Here is a 27,726-nt window from a genome sequence, read left to right on the forward strand (position 1 = left end):
GTGCTTTCTGTTCGTCGAAAATAATTATTTTGACATTGAAGAACGTATTTCGTTGAAAAGTGCTTACAGAAGTGTCCTGGAGGGCTTCCGCGAGGTGTTTTTGTAGAGCGCCGACGGCAAAACCTATAGGTAACGCGCCGGCGGTATCCTGCCAGCGCGCAATCGAGGCGCGTCCCATAGAGGGCGAATCCGTAACTCCTCGCCCCGAATATACCAAGCTAAGGAGACGACCGCTAGAGCGCCGGGACGTAGGCAGCTATATAGATAGGCGGCTAATAGATGGAGATAGATAGAAAGAAACGAAGTGCCTTTGGTTCGCCAAGAAATACTTCGCATTAAAAAAAAATGATTCGCACCTGGTGAGTATGCAACCGAGGAAACGGAATATTTCGTGTCGCTTATGAAAGCTGCACCACAAGAAACCGAGACCGGCTTTCTAGAGGCTGAGTTGAAACTCCCCCAGTGGGAGATTGTGTTCGGACTAGCCAAAGCACGACGCGATTGACAACAACTAGAAAATATAGTGTGTTTTTTGATAGAGTGCGGCGAGCTTTGTCGGCAATACATCTACATTAGGGGCTCTAATTAGGACACACACAGGTAAAGGATGTCGGACGCGCGCCACTACCAGCTGACTTATTACGTCGTCGAAATTAGCATCCACAAGACACAAGGAAACATGAGCGGGACTACAGCCACATATGAACGCACAAGAAAAACATACATTCGCTTACAGTTCAATGTGAAAAGTTCTAACAAGGCACTTTATGACCTTCGCAACGCTAAATACATGTCACTACAACTATATCCGTTTTTCTTGATGTGCAACGCTCCTAAAATTTCCCTCGCGATTGGGTTCTTACTCTTCCCAATAATTTCTATGTGTGAGAAGCGTAGTTCACGCCCACAGGAATTACAATGCGCGGGCAAGTGCGCACTTTCCGTATTTCTGACTATTACCAGGTGTCACCGTGCCCAGAGGTTTACGCATTTTATAGCTGTGTTTCAACGACCAGCCCAACAAGAAGTGCACCTATAGGCTTGTGGGCAAAGGGTATACGGCAAGTTACTGGTGCGGAACAAGTTGAAACAGAAAAAAAAAGAGATAAACACACACAAGCAAAAAAAAAAAAAAAGAAAGGACGCAAAAGCAACAAACAAACCACGGGTACTTTTAAATGCGAAGCATTTCTTAGCGAACTTCTGCGACTTTGACCGTATCTATCTATCTATCTATCTATCTATCTATCTATCTATCTATCTATCTATCTATCTATCTATCTATCTATCTATCTATCTATCTATCTATCTATCTATCTATCTATCTATCTATCTATCTATCTATCTATCTATCTATCTATCTAGCCGCCTACGACTTCGTGCTCTCCTGGTCGCTTGGTTAATCGAATGTGCACCAAAATTGGTATGGAGTAACATGACTGTATGACGAACATAAATGACAAGTCATAACATGAAAATCATGACACGAATGTCATGTACAGCATGATTTACATGCTACGCTCATGCTGCGCTGGCGGCCGTTTCGCTAGGTTTATGTACACCAAAATTGGCATCTTGCGATGTGACCGCGTGACGAACATAAATAAAACAAGTTATCATGAAAATCATGACACTCATGTCATGTACAGCATGACTTACGTGCGACGCTCATGGGGCGCTGGCGGCCGTTTCGCTAGATTGATATGCACCGAAATTGGTATCTTGCGACGTGACCGAGTGACGAACATAAATAACATGAGTTATCATGAAAATCATGACACGCATGTCATGTACAGCATGACTTACGTGCCACGCTCATGGTGCGCCGGCCGCCGTTTCGCTAGCTTGATATACACCAAAATTGGTCTCTTCCGACGTGACCGTGTGACGAACATAAATAACACGAGTTATCATGAAAATCATGACACGCATGTCATGTACAGCATGACTTACGTGCCACGCTCATGGGGCGCTGGCGGCCGTTTCGCTAGATTGATATACGCCAAAATTGGTATCTTGCGACGTGACCGTGTGACGAACATGAATAACACGAGTTATACCCTTGTCACACGGGTAGTCTAACCACAGTTAAGAACGACGGCCGTTAAGTCTAACGGCTGTTGTACCTTGTCACACGACAACCCTAACCGCAGTTAATCCGCTAACGGCCGTTTTCGTGAACGGAGGTAGGCAACCTCTGTTAGCGCCGTAAACTGACAACATGGCTGCCTCCATGTCGGACGCGAGCAGCTCGGCTTCCAGCGAAATATCAAGCGTGTCAACTGGACCGTTGCGACGATGGAGGTGTTGATACGCATTTGGGAAGATAAATTACCGGCTTTGAGGTACCAGTTTGTCCGTGCTGCAAAAATATCGTGTGCATTTCACGAAATTGATACACAGCAGCGTTCGTTCATTGAACAGGGCTTCGCGCTATTTGATAGACGCGCATCAAAACACGCTGCTGCCGCGTCTGTAATCGAGCGTGAAGCCCTGTACAAGGCGGTGTAATAGCGGTGTTGCACGAACGCAGCCATGTATGAACTAAAGAACGCTTGGAAGCGCTGCAAACGTGTGACAGCGCCTCTGTCTGGTTTACGGTAACTGTGGTTACGTCCGTTAACTGCAGTTGGGTATAACAGCGGTTAAGCTTACCCGTGTGACAAGGGTATTAATATGAAAATCATGACACGCATGTCATGTACAGCATGACTTACGTGCCACGCTCATGGTGCGCTGGCGGCCGTTTCGCTAGCTTTATATACACCAAAATTGGCATCTTGCAATGTGACCGTGTGACGAACATAAATAACACGAGTTATCATGAAAATCATGACACGCATGTCATGTACAGCATGACTTACGTGCGACGCTCATGGGGCGCTGGCGGCCGTTTCGCTAGATTGATATGCACCGAAATTGGTATCTTGCGACGTGACCGTGTGACGAACATAAATAGGACGAGTTATCCTGAAAGTCATGACACGCATGTCATGTACAGCATGACTTACGTGCCACGCTCATGGGGCGCTGGCGGCCGTTTCGCTAGATTGATATGCACCGAAATTGGTATCTTGCGACGTGACCGTGTGACGAACATAAATAACACGAGTTATCATGAAAATCATGACACGCATGTCATGTACAGCATGACTTACGTGCCACGCTCATGGTGCGCTGGCAGCCATTTCGCTAGCTTGATATACACCAATATTGGTCTCTTCCGACGTGACCGTGTGACGAACATAAATAACACGAGTTATCATGAAAATCATGACACGCATGTCATGTACAGCATGACTTACGTGCCACGCTCATGGGGCGCTGGCGGCCGTTTCGCTAGATTGATATGCACCGGAATTCGTATCTTGCGACGTGACCGTGTGACGAACATAAATAACACGAGCTATCATGAAAATCATGACACGCATGTCATGTACAGCATGACTTACGTGCCACGCTCATGGTGCGCTGGCGGCCGTTTCGCTAGCTTGATATACACCTATATTCGTCTCTTCCGACGTGACCGTGTGACGAACATAAATAACACGAGTTATCATGAAAATCATGACACGCATGTCATGTACAGCATGACTTACTTGCCACGCTCATGGGGCGCTGGCGACCGTTTCGCTAGATTGATATACACCAAAATTGGTATCTTGCGACGTGACCGTGTGACGAACATAAATAACACGAGTTAACATGAAAGTCATGACACGCATGTCATGTACAGCATGACTTACGTGCCACGCTCATGGTGCCCTGGCGGCCGTTTCTCTAGGTTGATCGACCCCCAAGTTGGTATTGCGCGACGTTACTGTGTGACGAACATAAATAATAGGAGTTAACATGAAAACCATGACACGCATTTTCCTCAATGACATACAAGACGATGTATGCAGCTCTTTGCTGGCTGTTACGCATTACATCGATTCCCACAATGCGTGGGATCTGCCGGCTTTTTATATTCTCGCCAAAGATGCGAACGAGTTGAATATGCAGAATATGAGACGTTAGATGTGGAAAATGAAAGCCTATAGGATAGACGAGAGAAACATTCATGCCAAGCTTGAAGGTAGCAGTGATGAGGTGCGTTCTCTCTGAACGCAGATGACGTGAAATACGTGGCGAAGTCAGAACATTGGTTATCTATTGCATGAAAGTTATGTCCAACTTTTCGCTATCTGGAAATGTTGGACCTACGTTGAAGAGGGCGTGGAAGAGCTGGTTTATTAGGGCAACGCGCAAATGGTGTTGTGGCGAGATGGAACTGTTACCATGTCTGTACATAAATTGTAAGAGCGACGGCTCAGGACCGCACTTACAATCGGTCGCTGAGAAGAGCCGATGTGAGCAACTGTAGCAGTGCTACATCGCTTTGTGGGCATGGCAGCAGTGCTCTATAATTTCCGAAGATGACATCGAATTTAGCCGCTTTAACACACTCTGAAGAACGTCCCGCTCGACGTCGTAACGAGGAGAAAAAATGAAACAGAATCCGCTGCCCCGAGAGAAACTACAGGCTAAGCAACTCAAATGTCATGCACCCCTTTGCGTGATCATCCGTGACCCCAGCCCTGGGACAGATAGGGCATTGTTTGCAGAAGCAGTGCTAAAGTTATTCTTCTATTGCTCAGCAACCGTCGTCACATTGTGCCGCGGGTATATGTATGATTTTGTAAAAGCTACAACGGCATAAAAGTCGGAGGAGTGGAAACATTGGGCCAGTGTACATATATACATTTGTCAATTCACTTGCGTTATTAATATGCCTTGACAACATGATTTGATGGCCGAAAACTGCAGGAGATAGAGAGTGACTTTTTTTCTTAATACATTAAGATAAAAAAACAACGTTTTTCGCGGCATGCACATGCTTGGTTGGTTGGTTGGTTGAAAAACTTTATTTGGGTCCTGCAAGGCGCGCGTCATGCTTGCTGCAATTAAAATATTAACATCAACATGTTGCAGGGATTACATTTTTTATACAGGACATACATTTTTATACAGGATATTGTTGAAGACAAAATGAAACACTAAACACAACAGCGTTAAATTAGTATCGCTGTTCTGTAAACGAAATCTAATGGAGCGTACGAAGCAGAGAAAATTGATGTGTTATATTCGTCTTTGAAATATACCCTTAATACTATGTGACTGAAGAATGTTCGAAGGCTTTGCAAAGATTGTAGCAATTTCACGTAAGCTGAAATCTTACACGAAACTGCTGTCTACTTGTATGTCAAAGGCTTTTTATAGAGCAGCGACTTCTGTTTTCGTCTTATAATTTTTCAATTTAACGTACTCATTTTCGTCCCTCTTTGCAAAAACAGTATGAGACCACACAAAACATCCAGATTCCGCTTCCCACAGCCGCGGTGTCTAGGATGCAGAGTTTCCCCTTAAATACAACGAAGAGCGTTCGTTCGCATTCGACGAGCGGTTCTCTAATGAGAACAGTTCTGCACCTGACATGTGTCTGAATATAGACACATCAGAGGTGGGCCCGGAGGTGAAGCTTTCTCGTTGTGCAAGTGTCTATGTAGCGCTTGCAGCCTTAGCCTACAGCTAAATGTCTTGGAAAGTTCCAATAGCCATAGAACTGGTGCGACTTCTTAAGATCAGCGTTTCTCATGGTTGGACAAAGTCACACGCAAAGATAATTAATTTTTTCCTATTATCCTTTAAATTCTTGAGTACGTCAAACAAAAGTATGTACACACATATTGGTTTTAGGTATTACGTATTCTTATAAGAGTCGGCGGGTAAACAACGACACAGATTTCATGCGTTTTCATCAGCTTGATAAGCTTTGAAGGACGCAAGCAAGCCACAAGTAACTGACACGACGAAATGTCTGTGTGTGTGTGTGTGTGTGTGTGTGTGTGTGTGTGTGTGTGTGTGTGTGTGTGTGTGTGTGTGTGTGTGTGTGTGTGCGTGTGTGTGTGTGTGTGTGTGTGTGTGTGTGTTTACAATTGGGACGTGGTGGGCTGTTCAGTAACGAATTTTCTCATGATGTCGATGATTTTAATACGCAACAAGTGCTTCTAATGCAGTGGCTGAGCGGCTATGGTGTCGTGCTAAGCACGAGGTCACGGGTTCAATTCCCTACCGCGGAAGTCGCGTGTCTACGGAAGCGCAAGTTAAAGAAAGACACCCGTGCACTTAAATTTAGGTACGCCTTAAAGACTGCCAGAGGCGGTCAAAATTATTTTTGTGTTCGTGACTCACAATAAGGTTGTTGTTTTGACGCGCTGAATTATATTGGTTGGCAACAGAGTGTTCAATTCAACAACCAGCTCTCGGGAGCTGTCCTCTTCTTTGATGAGTCGCCATATCGCATCATCAGTGAGGTCACTACCGACGATGCCATATAGGGACCCGAGAGTATTTCGCAAGGCGATGTCATGTCATTATAGAATGTTCTAGGGAGGACTTACCTCTACCTCGGATATCGTTCGTTGACGAGGCGTGTTTCGCGGGACTGACTACGGAGTGGCCGAATGCAGCTTTGGAGTAACAAAACACGGCCCGCATTCGAGGCTTGCAGGATGCAATTAAGAGAAGCACGCAAGTGGCAAGCAATAACATCGTCATACATGATCCTTATATGTTACAATGCATGTGCATATATGAAGCTAAACAAAGGATGAAATAAGACCAGGAGAGGAACGAGCGTCATCAGACTTGATTGCGATAATCATGACCGGGATAACAATCGCACGTGCGTAGAGCTGGTGGAGGTGACTGACACATCGACGGAAATATACATTATCTCTCCACGCTCTTCACAGCGTTCAGAAAAAAGCATAGTCAGGTAAGAGAGTAAAATATATGCCACAATTTAGTGTTGGACGCTGAGAACGTACACAGGCTAAAGGCGAGCATATATGTTTTGAGCCCCGACATATGCGCGATACCGATAGAGTTCACAACACATTGAAGGTGCCGCCATGTGCTTGAAAAGCAAAAAGCCTATACGGATGAGCAACATCCGCAGATGACGCACAGCCATAACAGCTTAGCGAATTGGTACACTTTGGGAACTATCAGCAGCGCACAATGAAGCGACAGTAGTGCACACAGATCGCTGTTGCCGACTATAAGGAAACATATACGGAGGAACAGCATAAAGCTCCTGCATATGTACAAAATGCTTTTTCATGTAAAAATTTAGGTCTGAATCAGCGCCCATGTTCTTTTTTTTAGACCGTCTCAGCAGCGAAAACTTCTTTTTGTCGTGTTTTTTTAATGTTCTAGCAAGAAGGCTTATTTTTCTGAAGAGCAGTCCCGGTGGAAAATGTCTGAGAAAGTCTCCACGAGCGAAATCCTGTGGTATGCTCACCGCAGGATAACAAGCACTGTCAATCAATCAATCAATCAATCAATCAATCAATCAATCAATCAATCAATCAATCAATCAATCAATCAATCAATCAATCAATCAATCAATCAATCAATCAATCAATCTTTATTATTGAGCACAGGAACAACTTAGAAGCCTTTTTACCGCTTCACCTGTAAAATAATACATAAACCATAATCTACAAAAAATTATCATGATCCGGCCGCAAACCCATAGTCATCATTTAATAATAGCGGAGCTGTTTAAGCTCGCTGGCATTTGTCTCTCGGAAAGAGAAATGATAATCATGATGAACACGCACGCGCTCTCTTGCTCCTCCTATTCATCTTCTGCTTCGCTCCCAGAACACGTGCACCGATTTCTCGGATACAATAACATGATGGGCGAGATAACGGGTACAGAGAGAGAGAGAAAGAGATAGAAAGAGAAAAATTCTTGCGAACAAAATTTCTTGGCGAGGCGGGATTCGAACCCGCGTTCCCACGATTCAAAGGCGAGCATCGTAACCCCTCAGCCATCCAGGCACGCTAGTAGAGTATAGCATAGCCTTGTATAGCAAGGGGGTTGGAATGGGAAATGAGGGTGAGGAGGAGAGATGTGAGGGTGACGGAGAGGGAAAGGCGGAGGGAAGAGAGTAAAGTATAGCACAGAACGAATGAGAAAGAGAGAAATAGAGAGAAAGAGAGACAGAAAGCGAAAGAGAAACAATCAAAGAAAGAGGGCGAAAGAAATAGAAATAAAGAGGAAGCAAGCGACAAGGCGAGAGAGAGAAAGAAACGGAAGAAAGAGAAAGAAAGATAGAAAGAGCCAGAAAGAGAGCAAGTGAGCGTGACAGAAACAGGAAAGTGAGAAAGGGGAGTGAGGGTGAGGAGGAGGAAAAGGGGAGAGAGCAGAGCATAGCTCAGATAGAATGAGCGAGAGAGAAACAGAGAGGAAGAAATGCAAAAAGAGAAAGAAAGAGTGAAAGAGATAGAATCAAAGAGAGAGAAAGAAATAGAGAGAGAGAGGAAAAAAAAAGAGGAAGCAAGCGAGAAATAGAAAACGAAAGAAAGAAAGAAAGAAAGCGAAGAAATCGGAAGTAAAATAGAAAGAGCACGGAAGAGAAAGAATAGATAGAGAGAAAGAAATCAATAGAAATACAGAGCGAAAAGACAGAAAAAAGCGGAAATAGATAAAAAGAAAGAAAGGGGGGAAAAAAGAAAGAGAAAACTAAAGAGAAACAAAGAGGGCCTCCAAGCTCCGCACTTCCTACAGGCTTGGCGCCACTAGTGCGAAGCTCCCTTAATTTTTATTATTGTTATCATGATACTCTCCACAACAATGCGCCCGGCACATAATTATTCACAGTCTGTTTATTAGCGACCAGTCTCAGTTTCGGTTTGGAGAGCTCAAGCTGTAGGTAGGTATATATATATATATATAACGGATATAACGGATATATATATATATATATATATATATATATATATATATATATATATATATATATATATATATATATATATCCGTTATCAGCATATGTTTTCTCAACAAACTTTGTGCCTTGCTGTTTCCACAAAAGCGGACTCAAAATGTGCAGTGAAATGCACAATAGTTTCGCTTGACAATTTTTGCTATCACATTCATTCACAGCGCAGAAGTATATTAACCGAGAAAACGACGCATTTAGGTGCACATTTGGAGTGCTTATTTATTGAATCCAGTGCTAGGCACACCTAGCGAAAGGTGTCTAGCGAAAGGTTATGCTTTCTGTTCTGGCCGACTTCAATTATGCGATTTCAACATGCAACGCCACTGAATAAAAACAATAATTTCATTAGTAATTGTCCTGGCCATCAGTTCGGAAATTTTCGTCTCCGCCGTAGCTATGTAGGATGGTCAGTAAAAATCCTTCCTGATTCGGTCTTGAATCCAATATGTTTCGTAATAATTGGAGACGGCCATCGAAGAAACACGCGGTATATAAAATCAAAAGATTGTGAATAATAGTTACAAAGACCTTCCTCCTAAATCCCAGCACTTGGAGTAAGTCTAAGGGAGTCAGACAACGAGAGGAATGCTGATCGCGTCTCCTGTTAACTAGTCCCACGATCCACGCTTCTGGGCGATACCCGCGTACGTACCGCCAGACGCCTCGTTCCGTGAAGTACAACAGCAGATATCGACCCAGGTGATGGCTAGCATTGAGCGACCACTTCGTGAAAATGAGAGGTAATAGAATGAGCTCCCTTTCTAATGCGTTTGCAAGCTTTCGAAACTAACGCCGGTTTAGCGTTCATTTATAACAGCTTACTATGGAGGGGGGAGGAAATCAAGGAAAGGCAGCAAGTTCAATAAGACGCGCTTCCCGTTTGCTGTACCACCCTAACCAAAGGGGTGGTCGAGTCGTTAGAGCGTCCATCTCCAATGCGGGAGGCACTGGGTTCGATGCCCAGTGCCGCCGAGGGACCACCAGGCTTTCTAACAGGGAGAGGGGTACACAGGCCTTGCGCTCGGCGTTGTGGGTACACAGCGCTGCTTCTACATTAGGTCGCTTCATTTCTGTTCCCTTCTTTCACTCCCCTCAACGACGCTGCGCCGTGCTCTCTTATATTTTGCATAAGTAAGCGTCTTTTCTACGCTCAAACCACTATTACCAGAGGCTTACATACGGAGAAGTACTGGTGGTGTCGGCAGGTGGTGGTGGTGTCGGCCCCCGGTGGTACCGTGCCACAATGCAAGGTGACAAGGGGAGCGTTCTCGAATTCTTCCCATTAGTGCAGCTACAGCTCCGAGATTTGCCCAACACGCAAATCAGTGCTTGTATTTGGCTCCCTGGCATGGTGATAGAGTCAACAGCACCCGTCACACATAGTGCAACACACTTACTAATTACTACAATACACTGCGGCGACGAAGAAACAATTCGACAAGTTCTGTGTGACTGTCCGGAGCACAGCACACGGAGACAATCTCGTTGCCATGCTTTCAACAAGTTAGACGACCAGCCTCTATCAGAAGAAAGAATACTACGCCATCGTCCGGACATAACGTCGCAGAAGAAGGCTTTACAAGCACCACTAGCCTTCCTGCGCTCTACTGGCCTGTCAGAACGCCTATGAGCGGAACGCTCTCGTGTGTGTGTGTGGCTGTGATTGTTTTTTTCCTTTTTATTTAGTTTCTATCTCTCGCTTTCAACCCCCTATTCCCCAACCCCAGTGCAGGGTAGCATACCGGATACAAATTTCTGGTTAACCTCCCTGCCTTCCTCTGCTCTTTCTCTCTCTCTCTCTCTCTGCTACAATACACTTAAAACAATACAAATAACGACCCATATACCTTCATTGGCTTCATAATTTGTCGGTTTTTCATTAAGGTTGTGTCAAACAAAGAAGAGAGCCCTCAAAATTTCCTTCTGTAGTGCAACACAGGGCCACAAATAAGCACCTTTCAGAGCATGCTAAACGCATTCTTGGATGGCAATCGGAGGCTGATTCTTTTTTTTTTCTTTTTTTTTTTTGCCTTGTTTAAACGTTAGAAGTGTGGCAATGACATAGCCACAGAATCCTTTTGTTTTGACATATGATAGTTTTCTTACGTAAGGAGGGCATACCAACAAAATAATTACGTTTACAGCTAGTTTATTTCTGTGCGAAGACATTACAGGGATGAACAAACGAAAAAGAAAAAAAATCGGCAAATCCCACGCCTCGTGGGAATCGGTTTAATGCGAAGCAGTCAGCCAGTAGTTCCATGCTGCATTTTTTGAATTTGAGCCAGTGGTGTAGCCAGGCGAGGGGGGGGGGGGGGGGGGTACGGGCCCGTGCCCCCCCCCCCCGTATTTTTTTTCTGCCATGTGTTACAGAGCACGAAATGACACTCGACCACGCTTACCTGCCCGGACCCCACGTCAGGTCAAGGGCGTGCCCCCCCCCCCCCCCCCCCCCCCCGAAAAAAATTTCTGCCTACGCCACTGCTTTGAGCCAAGTTTACGAGGTGGATCGACGTGTTTTTGTAAATGGAGGAGTTGTGTGCACATATTGGGCTTACCATGCACGCCGACTACACTCACGTTTAACTGGCAACTTATGGTCTGACGTATTATCAGCACTCACGTTATTGCGCAGACGTCTGTGTTATCGAAACAAAGCGCATTCTGCGGTGCGATGATGTGAATATCATACGCAACTTTCGTTCGCGAATTCCTCCGGGGTCGAGCAACGCTTGAATATAGCTTGCTGAATCATAGGAATACAAATGCAATGTTTATTACACTGCTATAAAAGCGGAGCCAACACTGGAACCATTCACGTTAACCCGACATGACGCTTGCCCCCTTCAGTCACGGTGTGTTCAACTTCGGAGGCGCGTCACGCGGCGCGTATTTCTTTAAATGGCCTGAAACTCGGTGTGTGCATTCGTGCAGGCTTCCTTAGTGGACAACTATAGCGATTATTTAACTTCATTATGCTGCGTATTGCTGCAGAGGATCACTTTGCTGGAGACACTACCATGTTCGACGGTCGTTCGATGTGCCGCATTCCTGGACCAGCGTCAAGAGTATTATTTTTCTTCGCTCGAAACAAATACAGCCAAAAAAACAGACTGTGCATGCATTTTGGGCTTTATAGTTGCTTCTTTTTATGCAAGGATTGAAGCTGACTGATTGCAGAATAATGAGATCGATAATTACACGCTAATTACCTTTAATTACTGAAACTCACACAAAACAACACATTCCTTCATTTTATTTCTTGGAGTGTAACACTGAGCGCCTTGGAATCATGCTATGCAAATTTGACACATTTGCAGACAGTGCATCATAATTCGTGACTGCAAGGGGTTTTGTCTGCAAGGGGTAATTTGTGACTGCAAGGGGTTGCGCTCTGTGTGTTGTCGTCTCTTCCTTTAGTCCCTGTCTCGTTTGCGCGATTCAACCCTTAAGGTGCAAGGGGTATCATACGAGTACATATGTAGTGTTAATTGTTTTGTTATAAAATTAGATAGCCAACATTACAACCACAATTGACGTGGCACCGACATTACGTCTGCATAGGGTCTTCTTCCAAAGCAGTTTCAAGACGTGGCGTGGCTCTGTGGTAGAATATCTGACTGCTATGCGGAATGCTTGGGTTCAATTCCTGCTGGGATCCTAATTTCTATTAAATTCTTTGCATTCGGGTATACGCTGCCGGTGTCGGTTTTTCTTAACACTCTCGCATTTAAATGATCAATGTATGTTCTTGCCGTTCCTGGGTAGATATAAACTGCCGATCACCTGTGGCGCATACCCGTATGCAATGGCCCGTAGTATACGGGTATGTGCCACACGTGTCTGGAGGAAAGGGTTTCACGACGTACGGGAGATGACTTTGACGTTATTCAGGTCATGACCAGACAGTCATATTCGTCAAACGCTCTTACCATCCCATGCCAATTTTGGTCTACGCCATGTTAAGGAGACGACCACGAGAGCACCCAGACGTAGGCGGCTAGGTAGATAGATACGCAGATAGAAACGCTCAAAGTGCCTTGGGTTCGCTAAGAAATGCTGCGCATTTAAAAACGATCACCGCGATGACATGAACATTAACCCAGCGTGGTATCTTAGCAATAGGACTGGTGGTGGCTTGTTTTATTCTTTTCATAGTTTGCATTGGCGTTTTTTATGTGACATGATTGCACAGTACATCCTATAAAGACTATTTCACATGCTTCGATTGTAACGAAAAAAAAAAAAATGTTCCGTTCGCTCTGCTCGCTTGGTTCGCTCCGGCCGCTAATGGCGGCTTCGTTTCACAGGGCTGCGATTATTTCGCTGCGACTGGCGCGGCGCGCTGGACTTCTTGCCGCCATTCTTTGAGACAAGCACTGCATAATTTGTCATATGTAATGAAAAAATCCGTGATTTGAGATATTGTCAACTTTTCTTCAACGGGTACTAAGAGCAAGTGCGTTTTGTAACTTAAAAAATACTTTTCAATGTAGATTCATATGGGAGTGCTCTACAGCGGCTCCCGCAATACATGCGAGGAAAGGAGACACGACGGACCATTACAGCTGGTCGCGTTTGCTGCACAGCCGTACGGTACCTACAGTAGGCAACAATTCAGGAAGTTTTAGTGACATCCGAAGGTCATGTATTTCCATCAAAAGCACCTCGTATGGTCGTAATAGCTACTACTTGCAACGTGTGTGAGTGTGAGTGCACGCAAGAAAAGCACATGTATCGGCACGCAAAGCTAACATAAAAGTGCGAAAAGCTTCAACAGCGCGTGCACAGCAAAGACAATCGAACACATCAGATGGTCATTGCCAGAAGCGTAGCCAGAAATTTTTTTTCGAGGGAGGTTCAACCATCCTTTTTGTATGTTCGTGCGTGCGTTTGTATGTGTGCGTGTATATATGCACATGCAAAATCGAAAAATTTCGGGGAGGGGGGGGGGTTCAACCACCCTGGCTACGCCCTTGGTCATTGCGCTTAGCATTGGCAACTTGCCGTGCGCGTGAATAAACATCATGGAAAGGTACTGCGTGCTATCGCTCATCAGCTGCAATGCGTTCGCGAGTTGTACCTGCTCAGAGCGATAAAAACGTATTTCATTTGTCACGTGTTCAACAAAAGGCCGTTTCGCACGACGCTGAAACACAGATATTTTCAGGCTGCGAATGAAGCGAAAATCACTGCCACCGAAAAAAAAAAAAAAACGGCCAATTGCTCTCGCCGCAACGGTCAGCGGCGAGCGGCCAACACGTTGGAAATGTTTCGCTCTGTTCGCAGCGATCGAAACGATTTTTCGGGCGGGACACGTCGAAATTGCGCCGACCCGTTTGTTTTGGTTATGGACGTTGTTGCACTCTTCGGAATGAATTTAGATTGAAAAGTGTTTTTACATTACGAAACACGCGCACACTTCGCCACCGTCGCTGAACAATATCACAATAACAATTACATTTTTATATTACATTTGAAAAATTATGCAGTGTCTACCACAAAGAAGGGCAGCAAGCGACCTTGCGCGCCGAGCCAGTCGGAGAGTAAAAATAGCAGCCCGCGTGCATAGTAAACTACAAGTATATTCTAGTTCACTATGCCCACGTGAAACGAAAACGCCATTAGCGGAGGTAGCAAACGGAAATATATATATATTTTCGCTGGAATCGCAGCATGTGAAACAGCTTAAACGCATACAAATTGAGGACCGTAATCTGAAGTACGAGCTTTTATTTTCTTTATTCACGGCTCACTATAGATCGCGCGCAGCGGGATTCGTACATTCACGGCTCCGCACATAATCCGCGGCCGTGACCAAAACAAACCGCGGAATTTCGACGGGTCCTGGACGACATTCGCTCCGATCGCTACGAACAGAGTGCAAAAATTTTCAACATGTTGTTCGCTCGCCGCTGACCTTTGCGGCGACAGCGATCGGCCCTTTTTTTGCGCTGGCAGCAAATTTCGCTCCATTCGCCGCCTGAAAATCGGGGCGTCATGTGAAACGGCCTCAACACCGGCAATAGAAAAAGGAACCGCTGTAGGTGTACTGCAGCGGCGCTGCGCTGCAAGAGGGCGCGGGTTCGATTACTTGCCCGCGTGGCCGCATTTTGATAGTGGCAAAGTGTGAACACACTCGTGTACTTAGATTTAGGTGCCTATTAAGAAACTCCAGGTGGTCATATTTATTACGGAGTCCCCTGCTATCGCTTGTCTCATAGTCATGTTTTAGTTTTGGCATGCAAGACCTCAGAATTTCAACTCTTATGAGCATTAGTTTCAAGTTGTATAGTCACTTGAGTGTTTTGCTCTCTTTAGCAGGGTTGTATACGATGCAACATTTACCAGGCAGAAAAAAAGGGTATCTTATAATGCGCAGTCGAATCGCTATGGAAGATGTGAATGTCCTGAAGCAGCAGCCGTCCTTTAACGTTTTTCTTTTGTATTCCGTGAAATGTTGCTTCAATGTGTATTATACAGACTATCTTACTTAGTTCAAACTATTCTCCAGAGCTGGTGCTGCAGCCGGTCGTCACGGTGGCCGTATCAGTCAACGCGGTCGACCAATGCCAAACCGCTCTTATACGAAAGAAGAAATGTTTGTGAATTCGGCTTTTGAAACATAAAAAACCGAGTCCTTTCACCGCAACCAGCAATTCTTATTCCTCGACGTTTTCTGCTCGAGCTAGCGACAGCAAGAAAACAGCCGTCAGTTCCAACCCGCCGTCGTGCGTTATCGCGCGCCGATGATTAGCATGCAGCCCGCAGCGTTTCGCTACGCCGGAGGTCGCGTCGCGCTTGGTTGCGTCATTTCCGTATAATGCCGAGCAAATGCAGCCACCCTCTTCCGTCAGGGGCGAGGCAGCGCTTGCTCGGTGTGATGTGACACATGCATCCCAATCGAAACTTTGACGCTCCATGCATATCGAGGCGCGCGCGCGCACACACAGAGAGACAGAGAAGTAACCACGGCAATCGCGCAGTTTTGTATAGCGTATTGATAATCTCGTCGACAGAAGCATTAAGTCAGGCACTAAAATTATACCGAGACGAATTTTATTCACGCGTCCACCGTCTCCGAATGTCTGCGCATAATTAACACGAGCATTTCGCGTCAAGGACACAATGCTCGTATGGGTGCCACAGCTTTCTCCATTCGCTGAAAAACAAAAAAAGTAAAGAAACTGACCCCAATCAATGCAAGATACGGGCTCTGGGTTCGATAGAGATGAGCATATATGACAGAGTTAATTGCCTACTTTATAACAAGCGAGCATCGTGTTTCCTTGGCAGACCTCCCCGTAAGACGATATTAACACTTTCGTGACCGCGGAAAAATCGGTTGTTTTTGGTTAGCCTAGGAAATATTTTTTCCTGCCAAAGAATTATAATTGATGCTAAAGTGTAGGGTATGAAATGATAGAGGAAGAATTGGTCTTTCCAACAGTCTTAATTTCAAACAACGGTTTTATTTCTAATAAAATAAAAAAATATCAAAGAAAAATGCATCAAAAAGAAAGAAAGATTCATAAAAACATCAATGCTACTCTGCAAACGTTAAACATTGAAAAAAATCGAAATATGCGTTTTGAACGCAAAGCCCTCGTAGAATAATAGTGGAAATATAAGCTCTGTAAGTACGAAGATTATTTACATAAATACAAGAATATAGGCACTAGTGCCTATCATGCCTCCGCGTGATGCAGGTTCTCGACGCAGTGAAACAAAGGCTGGCTGCGCATGTTTCGGGAAAAAAAAATTTTTTTTCTGTTCAGCTTTCCTAGCATAGTTTGTAGTTCTGGTATTTTTCAATTTTCCTGTGTATTTGTTGAAATGAACAGTGTAGCCTGTTCCAAATCTGCAAAAATCCATAATTCTACTCTCATTTGACCTCTTTCTCGCTCATATACTGCCGAATACCATACCGACCTTCACATTTCACCATTTTCTCATTCACTGAAAGGTTCCGACGGGGTTAAAAGATAGCGTAGAAAATCGTTCATGTGTTGCAATAGAGAAGACACGTGGTGAAGATTCTCGTGAGATGCGACGGTCGTCTTCTTCAGATCAGAGACACTCAAGAAGCCTTGAACCTTTTCCGTGGCATCACTGACGGTAGACGAAGGCCTGGAAATACGTGTCGTCGACCCGAACAGCAATGCAAGAGCGGGACTTCAACAATTACCATGTACACATGGAGTGAGACGAACTTGCCCATCTTCTCTTCAGTAACCTCCCTCCATGGATCCGTCCCTCTCACTGTATGTTGGCTTTTCGAAAGTATGCGTCCACGCATACTTATCTGTGTGGTTGCATGTCTCTCTGACGACTTCTGCGGTAAAAAAACAACACGAAGACGCCGCCGCGCAGCACACCGGAGCGTTGGGTCAAAGTCCGCTCCGCGCCGTCTTCGCGAAGAGAACTGCGCACTTTCTGCAGCCGGCGCCAAATGCTCCCGCCCGAATGAAGTTAACACCTTGCAGGTAAGAGCTGTTATGTTTAGAACGCACCGGATACGTTTACATCGACGCGCGGCAGCGATAAAACGACCCGAGGAGAAGACGAAACTTACCGGCGGATAGCTGCTGATGTTCCGGGGAGGTTTGACGCACTTTCGCCGTCCGTACGACTTCGCCTGGCGAATCGAAGTAGTCTTTCGTGTCTGTGCTGCTACCATCATCCAGAGATTCCCGCTCATATTAATCGGAATCCGTCGAAATTCGCCGTTTCTGTGGAGCACCCGCGAGCGGCGTCGACGCGAAGTCTGAAACAACGAGCGCTCACCTACCCGACTGCGAACGAGCTTTAAAAATCTCCCCGCGGTGGAAAAAACAAACTCGCAAACAAAACTGATAAAAAACATGTTATTTTATGCTCTGTATTGCGTTAGCTGTCCAGAACCGCTCAGAGAGTGCCAAAACTTGATCTTGAAGTCATCGATAACATACTATCGATGGGAATAGGCGCGGTCATGAAAGTGTTAAATAACTTTCGTACAAACTGCACGCTGACTGCTTGAGAGTCCAAGTGTTGAAGTTATGTGCGCCCGTTGGCCCCAATTGAAAAAAAAAAAGTCTCTTCTCTTTAAAGGGCCTCTCACCAGCCACTGAAGATACAAAAAAAAAAAACGAGCGCGTTATTCTCTCCTTGTGTTTGTCGTCTTTCTGGCGCACTTCGTGACGCAAGAACGGTGGTTCACGTGACGCCATTGCGGTACACACTCTTGATTTGGTCCGTATACGCGAAATATCAGTCGTGAATTGTCTCCTACACAGCTTTGCCATGCAGCCTCCCACCCGTTCTTCCTTGTCTCGCATGACTATCGTGCGCGATCAACTGATTCCACTTCATTTTCTGCGTTTGCGACTGCGCAAACGGAGATAACAGCGTGTAGCCGACAAGCACGAAATCTTGATAGAGTCAACGCTTAGTGCACACGTGCTTCTAAGAAAAAAGTGGCGAGGAGGAGATATCGCCTGTGGGAAGGGTAGTGAAGGCGAGGAGGAAACCACTCCCTCGTCTTTGAACGCGGGGTGGTTAGGGGCCCTCTCGTGGTTGCATGATCTCTCTGTATATGCAACAGTGCGGTCAAAATAAGGCGTACAAAATATTACCAAACAAAAAGACACATCCGCGAAGAAATCTGCAAAATTGTACCACCATGCCGGTTTTCTCCTTTAAAATTAACATAAAATAAGCGAAGCGAGAATATATAGGTGAATAAAACAAAGTCCACAACGGCAGAGCTATTAGCTATACTTTCTGCTTTACGCTTCATAGGTAGACAGTCGGGACCTCTTCGCTGGGCAACTTTAAGCGACTCGCAAGACATTATAGTGTCTATAAAGGACATCAACTTCGGAAAAAGAGATAACAAATTAACGTATCAAATTCGGAAGGCATGCGCCATAGCGAAAGATTTACGTCACGATATAGATTTCTAGTGAATTCAAAGTCACTGTGAAATCGCAGGAAATGTCACAGCTGATCGTACGACACATGCACAGAGAACGATTGATCTCTACTACCTCTCGCGGCGAGCGATGCACGATGTTTGTTCAACAAACTATACGGTCGATTGTCCAAAGAAACTTGGTTCGCAAATAGTGCGCAAAACTCTCAATTATGTAAAATAGATCCTGGAATGGAATTTAATATTCCGTTTAAAATTACCCGTTCTATCGAAACAATCATTCATAGAATTCGTCTAGGCACTGGAGCTTCCTGTATAGGATAAGAAAATCTAACTGTGCTACATGCACATGTGAAGAGGCAGAAGAAGACATAGAACACTTTCTTCTACGCTGTAAACATTATCCTGTTCCCAGTAAGAAATTTCTAGAAAAAAGTAAATAGGTTGGATAGACAGCCGATATTACTAGCAAAAGTTTTGGGCCCATGGTCAACAGAAACTTTTCAAAACATCGCTGCATGCGCACTAATACAGTTTTTAGAAGAATCTGCAGGAATATCAGAAAAATACTGATTCGCATAAACAATTATTGTTCGCATTGTTAATTATTGCCAGACACTTCTGGCCACATGTTTCGCGTGTTTTCGTGTATTTCTCGCGTTTCATGAATGGAATGGAATCGACTTCATTGAAAGTCCGGCGATGTTTAATAACCCGGGCTCAGGACTCCCATGAGGGGACTTCGAGGCCTTGCCTCAACGCCGCCTCGCGGGACCTCTGGACTGCCCATTCTTGTGTCTTGAAGTTGGAGTTGCGCAGTGCGGCTGCCCACTTCGACGCGAGAGCATCCGGAGCTACTGCCATCTGAGCTGCTGTGACAGGGCACTCCCATAACATGTGTAAGAGCGTCGCTCTGGTTGTCTGGCATAATTTACAAGTAGCATTCGGGTACTGGGCAGGGAAAATGTGCCGCAATCGCACAGCTGCGTTTAAAGCGCGGGCAAGTGCCGAGTGACTGTTCTGTGAGATCACCTTCTGTAAAGAACTGTATAAGATGACCCCTTCTGTAAAGCGCGGACGCTCCTCGTGTGTGAACATTGTTGTTGACGCGTGAACATTGTTCATGACGTGTGAACATTACTTTTGTGAATGGACATTTGCGTGCGTGAATTTTTCATTACTTCATTGTTTCATTTCTTGTTTAGTTTTCCATTGTATTAACAAAGGAGGTCCCGCCTGCGGCGTGTAACCTTGGGACCTCCTCCTGCATATTTACCTGCAATGTATTATATTTTTGACAAGACTAATAAATATTGATTGATTGATTGATTGATTGATTGATTGATTGATTGATTGATTGTTATTGACAACTTAATGACGCAAATTATTATGTAAGAGAAGCGGAGTAGCCGGAGTCATACCTAGGCACCAACCTCTGCTTAAACACATTTAATGAAAATAACGAGTTAAAAATAGATAACGAAGCAGATATATGCTCAACTTACTACTCCCTAATTACACAATGGCAAATACAAAATCAGCCATACTATGGAGCAGGAACGTGAGTTATAGATAACTGATAACAACTCTCGTTCGTGCCAACCTGGAGTTCATTCTATCAGGAGCAGCCGTTATTGGCCACGCGTGCCCTATGGGATCTATAGTGTCAGCGGCCATTCAGCAGGAATCCCGATAAGAATAAATGAATGGAAACTAAGAGAACACACTCTCGAGAGCCTCAAAATACAGACGCTGACACATGTGGACAACTGCGTGCTTCGATGGCAGCCAGAAGACACTAAGTAAGAAACATGCACCGACTCGCGCAGAGATGTCAGTCAAAACATTTTCTCTCAGCGTAATACAGTATATATACTCACTGCTAGCCTTGCAAGAGCCGCACACGGTTCCCAGGGCTGTCTGTGTCGCGCGACTCGCCAAGCAGCGTTGAAGGCCCGCCACGGGCTCGAAGGTGACAGTTTGCCGTGGGCGCTGAACTTCGTCCGTCAGCGCTGACGCCGGCGACCCAAACGCGGCGGCGCAACTTTGCTCCGGCGAAGACAGATCCTCCGACGAACCTTGGCCGACCTTCGCGCACAAGTCGGTACTCAGGGCGTAGCAGTCAAAACGCGGCGGCCGAACGAGGAGCGTCCGCGCGCAATGCCTCAGCTCACGACATCGATCGGTGAGCTGAGCAAGCCAGGCTGCTGCGATGCTCGCCGGATGCATCGGATCGCAACGCCCGGATCGGACAGCGTCGTCTGCTGTCGTCATCCCTCGCCGGCGCTCTCGGGATGCAGCGGCGATGCGCGGGAAAAGCCCCCGGAGTGACTCAGTCCTTGAAGAGCCTCTCCTTCCTCCGATCCGACTACAGGGGCGCCAAAGTTGTCGCGACACGGCGGCGTCTCCTCTTCCAAAAAGGACGCGTGCTACGCCACAAAACAACGGGCCGAGATCTCGGCGGACGCTGCTCCCCGGAATGCCAATCAGGCGACGACGGCGTTTTCCGGTCAGTCCCAATTATGCGGACAATGAGTGCCGTCGTTTCGCAATGCTGATAAGCAGCGTACAACGTTTATTACGCGCGACTGCGTGTCAAGACACGGGCCGCGCAGATCAGCGTTATTTACCCACCCCTTCTAATTGCTTTTTCTCCGCAAATAAGCTCACGCAGCCATTTGGGGGCTGAAGCAATGCCTGCGTGACGTAGCTCCTCACCCAAGCCATGTGGAAACTATGGCACTGAGCGGGCTCACTATAGCTTTTGAGTGCGCTCATCCGGTATTACACGTATGGACGTCGTCATGGATACTTGTAGGCATGAATAAAGCGTATACGTAATGGAAGTGCAAAGCTACAAGCACTTCTTATCACTAGAGCCCAGTGTTCAGCAGTGGGTACTAGGTGCAGCCCTTCTTGTCACTAGTATCCAGCGTTCTTAGTTTTAATATTAAGCAGCACGTACTGCATAATGCATACACGACCGGGCGCGCGCCGCTTTCGCAAGCGCGTCGTATTTCCCAGAGGTGTATATGAATGCCACGAATCGTCCACTCGCGCTGGAATTTGTTTTTTTTTTTTTTTCAGCCTATGTAGCGCACCTTATCTCCGCTTCTTTAAAACAACCAGGCCGCCGCGGTACCTTTTGAGAATGAATGAACGTGCTCGGAGATTCCGTTCAAGATAAGGAAGCGTTTCATTCCGGTGATGCCAGCAAAACTTCCGTAAGACTTACTGCGCCAGACCGCCAGTACTGTTCTCCATCAATCTTCGTTCACCATGCGGCGGATATAGTTATGGTCTGCGCGTGTACTCACGGAAAGTACGGTTTCCTACAAGTGTCTCACCCTCAATTTCTTGTCCCTCCATTCACTTCCTCTTTCTTTGTTTTCACCATTGGCCCTGTTCCTACGGCGTAAGGTAGTAAACCATACACGCGTCTGGTTAAGCCCCCCCCCCCCTCTTTCCTGTATCTCAATTCCTACGCAGTGTTACAAATGTTTTTATTCTACAATTTCGGTGTAGATAGTGTGAAGAGCTTTCCATTCCTACCTATGTTTCTGCAAATATTTGTTGTCTTTCTGCCGGTCGTTCAGGGATGAAGGCTGTCCGCGACAACGGAAACCATTACAAAGCAGACTCAAGAAAGCCACCTGCTGCCCTTGGACGCCTTGACCGAGAATTTGGTTGGGAAGAACGAAACTTGGTGCTTTGTTTTTTCCCGTGGGAGCGATGTCAACGCCTCGTTATACGCCAGGGAAAACACTCTGTGCGGGTCCCAAGGTCTATCACGCTGACGCAGCAACCCTCGGCTCGCTCGCGTAATTTTTGCTCTGCCAGCATGTTTCTGTTTATAGTAACGCCTATATATGCATACATGTAATCTATCGCCACAGAGCTGTAATGTTCAACGCACAGTAATGTTCCATCGTCAGCGCAAACGCATTGGTGTAAAACTTGAGCGTCTTGCTTGAACAGTACATTCTTTACATAAACTGAAAACAAAAACAAAAACAAAAATAACTTTTTCTGGCTCTCTCATTACCATCCAAACGTCGTCAGCCAGGAAGTAGACCGTTTTCCAGATAGAGGCATAGGACATGTGTGTGGAGGGAAGCATACGCTTCAACGTCAAATCGACTTTCGCGCGCCGCTGTAAATATTCAAGCAGAAACAAAAGACACGATATCAGGTTGCTAGTTGGTGTCACAATGCTTCCGAGCTTGCACAACAGGACAAGAGCCTTCAACGACGCGGATGAATGTGACGCGCGCTTCGCAAATTCTCCCTGGCGCCTCCATATGGGGGCGACATAAGAGGTTAGCAACCTCGCTCGCATTAAAGTGGACGTAGCGGTCTTTGCGCCCTCCTATTCAATTTGCTCTAATGGCGTCTCAACTGGAACCGGGGGCGCTCAGAGCGGCACAATCACCGCCCATTTTGCGGCTGCGGCGTGTTCAACAAGTTGCGCTTGAAAGTTGGCACACACATACGCGTAAGAGAAGAAGAATTGATGGCCCCGGTAAAAACAAAAAGGAATTTCACTGCTGACATAAATGCACAACATTAGAGGGGCCAAGAATAGCTCTGCTAGCATGGATGTCACTTCCTTTCTAACTTTATATTTGTACCGGATCATAACATGCGCACTTTCATATCTAAGAAATACAGGAGACTTAATCCAGAAACAATGCTCACGCTCATCTGCAGAAAAACGTATACACGCACTTTTTCCAAGTGTACTCTCCAATGACTGGAGTGTGCGAGGCGGAAAGACGTCAGTCTGTTTTATTGACAACGGCTGTAACTGAGTTAGAACGAGCAAGACGTGATGATAGAAAACGGTGTCATTGGAATATGACAACATACTGACACACTGATAAAAAAATGCCGTCAAGCTGACACACAGGTTATATTTAGTACAGAGTGCAGCACGCCAAAATGACGAAAAACACTTGTTTAGAAATGATGAACTACCGTCATTTTGAGGGTCAAATGCTTGGAAATAGCGCTGCCAAGATGTTTGCCATAACTCTAACAGATTTTTTTTTTTTAGTTTACAGTGTAGGCAAAATAGTGCGTTTTACCTATACGCATAGCGTAGAATTCTGTAACCAGAACGCCCTTCCTGTGTGTGTTGTTGTTTTTTTATCCTGTGTGTGTACGTGCGTTTTTTTCCTCCTCTTTATTTCCCCTCTCCCTGTCTCTCTCTCGACACCCCATTTCTTGGCCATATTTCCCCCCACCTCAGTGCTGGGTAGCAAACCAGATTCTAATATCTGGTTAACCTCCCGGCCTTCCTTTTTTTTGATCTCTCTCTCTCTCTTGGACGAATAATGATGTTGGTCGCCTATAGCAGCCGCACCACTGTTTGAGACGCCTGCGGCTTTGGACAAGCGCCGTGTGTTTTGACCAGGGCAATTAAGCCACCCGCACCCTGTTTTCCTGCCCTCCACTATTCGCCGAAAGTTACTATTAGTGCCTCCAAAGGTAAGCTTACTATTTGATAAGTGGCCTGGTTTAACGAAGTGCGAAAAGACTTTGAGCACGTTGAGTATATTGTCACGTGGCTGTGACGGTGGAGAAAGTCAACGCAGCCTGTGAAGATGAAACTTCTCTATTGGTCGAACTTGTGGCCAAGTAAAAGAAAGACTCAAAATACAAGTAACACTCGCTGAACATTGATAACGGCGAGCACAGACGTCGGTCGTCGGTAATCTGCTCGTCTGTGAAATGCGTCGGCTATTATACATGCATGCCTTATCGGACTTTCCTAAACGCCACGGTGGTCTAGTGGCTATAGGGTGCTTGACTGCTGACCCGAAAGTCGCGGGATCGAATCCCGGCCATGGCGGCCGCATTTCGATGGATGCGAGATGCTTGAGGCCCGTGTACTTAGACTTAGGTGCACGTTAAAGAACACCAGATGGCCAAAATTTACGGAGCCCTCCACTACGGCGTCCCTCATAATCATATCGTGGTTCTCTGCGACTGTCCGGAGTATAGCACACAGAGACAATCTCTTTGTCATGCTTTCAACAAGTTAGACGACCAGGCTCTATCAGAAGAAAGACCACTACGCCATCGTCCTGACATGAAGTCGCAGAAGAAGGCCTTACAAGCACTACTAGCCTTCCTGCGATCTACTGGCTTGTCAGAACGCCTCTGAGTGGAACGCTCTCGTGTGTGTGTGTGTGTGGTTGATTGTTTTTTTACCTTATTATTTATTTTCTCTCTCTCTTTTTCAACCCCTATTCCCCAACCCCAGTGCAGAATAGCATACCGGATTCTACCTTCTGGTTAACCTCCCTGCCTTCCTCTTCTCTTTCTTTCTCTCTCTCTCTCTGGTACGTTAAACCCAAACAATTATTATCGAACTTTCCAGCGTTATCGATCGTGTTCGCGTTAGGTCTACAATAAACTCGGTTACTCGTGTCCGGAGCGTAATCTTAACAGAACAATCTGAAACAATCGCGAAGTTTCTAAACATTGTGGCGCGGCCTGCGACGAGCGGCGATAACACCCCCCCCCCCCCCAGAAAATTTTCAGTATTGCTTCCGTATATATACACGCGCACATACAAACGCACGCGCGAACACATAAAGTACGGTTGAACACCCCCCCCCCCCCCCCGAAAAAATTTCTGGCTACGCCCCTGGCCTGTGTACTGTGCGGTGTCAGTGCATGTTAAAGAACACTAGTTAAAACTAGTTAAACACTGGCTAAAGAACACTGGAACAATGGTGAAAATTTCCAGAGCCCTCCACTACGGCGTTTCTCATAATGATATCGTGGTTTTGGGATGTAAAACTCCAACAATTCTTATCACTTTCCTCGCGTGTCAATGTGTACGTTCGCGGTTACTGTGTTGACTGAGACTCTGTATCACCTGTGGCACATACCCACATAACATGAACTCTGGTATGCAGGTATGTGCCACACGTGACTGAGAGAAAGGGTTTCATGACGTAAGCGACAGGTATTTTGCGTTATTCATGTCATGACCTGTGAATCGTGTTCTTCATGCACTGATCCTCTGCTATGCGAATTTTGGTATATTACAACCTGTGGAGACGACCAGGAGAGCGCCCAGACGTAGGCGGCTAGATAGATACGTAGATAGAAACGGCCAAAGTGCCTGAGGTTCGCGAAGAAATGCTTCGCATTTAAAAGGCACAATGCATTACTTTTACTTTTGATCTTATTGGGAACCTGATGGTCGGCATACGCAATGACTTGCAGAACGCGCGCGAACACACACACACACACACACACACACACACACACACACACACACACACACACACACACACACACACACACACACACACACACACACACACACACACACACACACACACACACACACACACAAAGTAACGTCTAGAATATAGGACATGTGTGCAGGAAGTCTTTTGTAAAAATTTAAACTTTTATATATTTACTTATTTACAAGTCTCTCTTTATAAAGTTATTGTTTCATTTTATTTGAGTAATATTTCTTTATTTTTCTCCCACTTCATTACTCATTCTTTACGCTAGAGGCTCTGCTATAGAGTAAAGTGCAACTCATGCACGCTTCCCTGCCATCGCGTTGTTTTTAATTTTTTTTTTCGCTCATAATAAAGGTGCTAATGTCTACGCATTAAGAAACGACGCTCACAAAAAGCCTTATTTAAAGCTGAACGTGAAGATGATAAACTATTTGAAGTCCGCTCAGTAAATCTGGGTATTGCTTCCTGAACATTAAGCACTTCTTTGCGGCATTCGTTGCCGTTCACCATACTATAGTAGCACATGTTATTTAAATCGGCCACATGAGCCGAATCTGGTGTAATAACAACCTGCTTTCGATCACGCACAGTCTTGTTTCATCTTCGCACAGCCTTGCACGAGGATTGAACGGCGAAAGGTATGGAAGGTCACGAGAGAGCGACTTCGAACGTGGGCGTTGCGCGATGCCTTCATTCGCCTCCACATTGCCTGCGGTAATACGATCGACAACAGTGGGAGAGGGGCGGAGGGGAATCGGAGGTTGCAGGTTTTAGGGTTGCGACTTTGGAAAGAAAGAAAAGCAAAAAGCTGGAATCCCGCGATAAGTAAGCTAAGAAACATTTTGCGCGGGTCTAGCAGAGCCAATAATACGGCGCAAAAATGTTTCCGGTATTGCATTCCCACCTATTTTTGCGCACGTCTTCATCGATTCTTACTATACTCCGTTGCATACACCAGGTGCAAAGCTATGGGAGCTAGCGAGACTTCTAGCAGTAAATGTGTTCGCACCAAGAAATAGTTGAACGATTTTCCCGCCCCTAATGTGATTTTTTTTTTTTTTCGTTTTTAGACAGAGTTATAAATGAAGATGCTCTGTGCCTTAGAAATAAACAAATCCCGTTATTTATACGGTTGTCTATATGTCGTTCTGGATAGCCTAACGTCTCTTTGTTTTCTTAGTGTGGCCTCCGCGATCAGATCCGGTAGCGCGCAGCCGGAGCCGATGACGGAGGCCACGTTTACAACGATAACACTCAAGCGCGAGACGCGCGGACTTACACATTTTGCTGACCGAACTTCTTGCATAGCTTGCACAGCGTTGCACCTGTCGTATGAAATGGAGTATAGAGCCGCAATCCAGTGGCTTAATTCACGAATGTTTTCGTGCGTAAGACGCATTCGTCGTTGGGTCGGCCGCCTTCGGCAATAATTAGACGTATTTTCGGGGCCGTGATTGGTAGGCGCCCTTTCGTACGAAGGGTTCGCGCGTGGAAAATTATTTACGAATACCGGCCCTGCGCCTGCATTGCGAACAAAAACACAATAAAGACCCAGAGACCGCGCTCCCAAAGTAGTTCGTGTATGTATGTACGTACATGCCTGCTCGATCCGAAGTTTGCTCCCGAGCATCGCGCGTTCAGGTCACGGCGCGGCACGTGGGCGCAGCGATGTCGGAAGCGGCCTTGCTCATCTCCC

The 27,726-nt window shown here is 45.9% G+C and overlaps 1 protein-coding gene across 3 annotated transcripts in view; it reads right to left on the reverse strand.

Moving 5' to 3' along the window:
* LOC119402794 (uncharacterized) overlaps positions 1–27,726 on the reverse strand; it is a 116,002-nt gene that overhangs the window by 74,073 nt on the left and 14,203 nt on the right. The window contains exon 1 of one of the 3 annotated variants that reach the window (XM_037669864.2): positions 20,637–21,072. The exons of the other annotated variants lie outside the window; for them this stretch is intronic. Within the exon in view, the coding sequence (XP_037525792.1) occupies positions 20,637–21,030 (394 nt within the window). The 5' untranslated portion in view covers positions 21,031–21,072. Of the gene's footprint in view, positions 1–20,636; positions 21,073–27,726 lie in introns of those variants that run through there. 3 annotated transcript variants of the gene reach the window in all.

This window comes from Rhipicephalus sanguineus, chromosome 1 (genome assembly GCF_013339695.2).
Source record: "Rhipicephalus sanguineus isolate Rsan-2018 chromosome 1, BIME_Rsan_1.4, whole genome shotgun sequence".
Classification (NCBI taxonomy): Eukaryota; Metazoa; Arthropoda; class Arachnida; order Ixodida; family Ixodidae; genus Rhipicephalus; species Rhipicephalus sanguineus.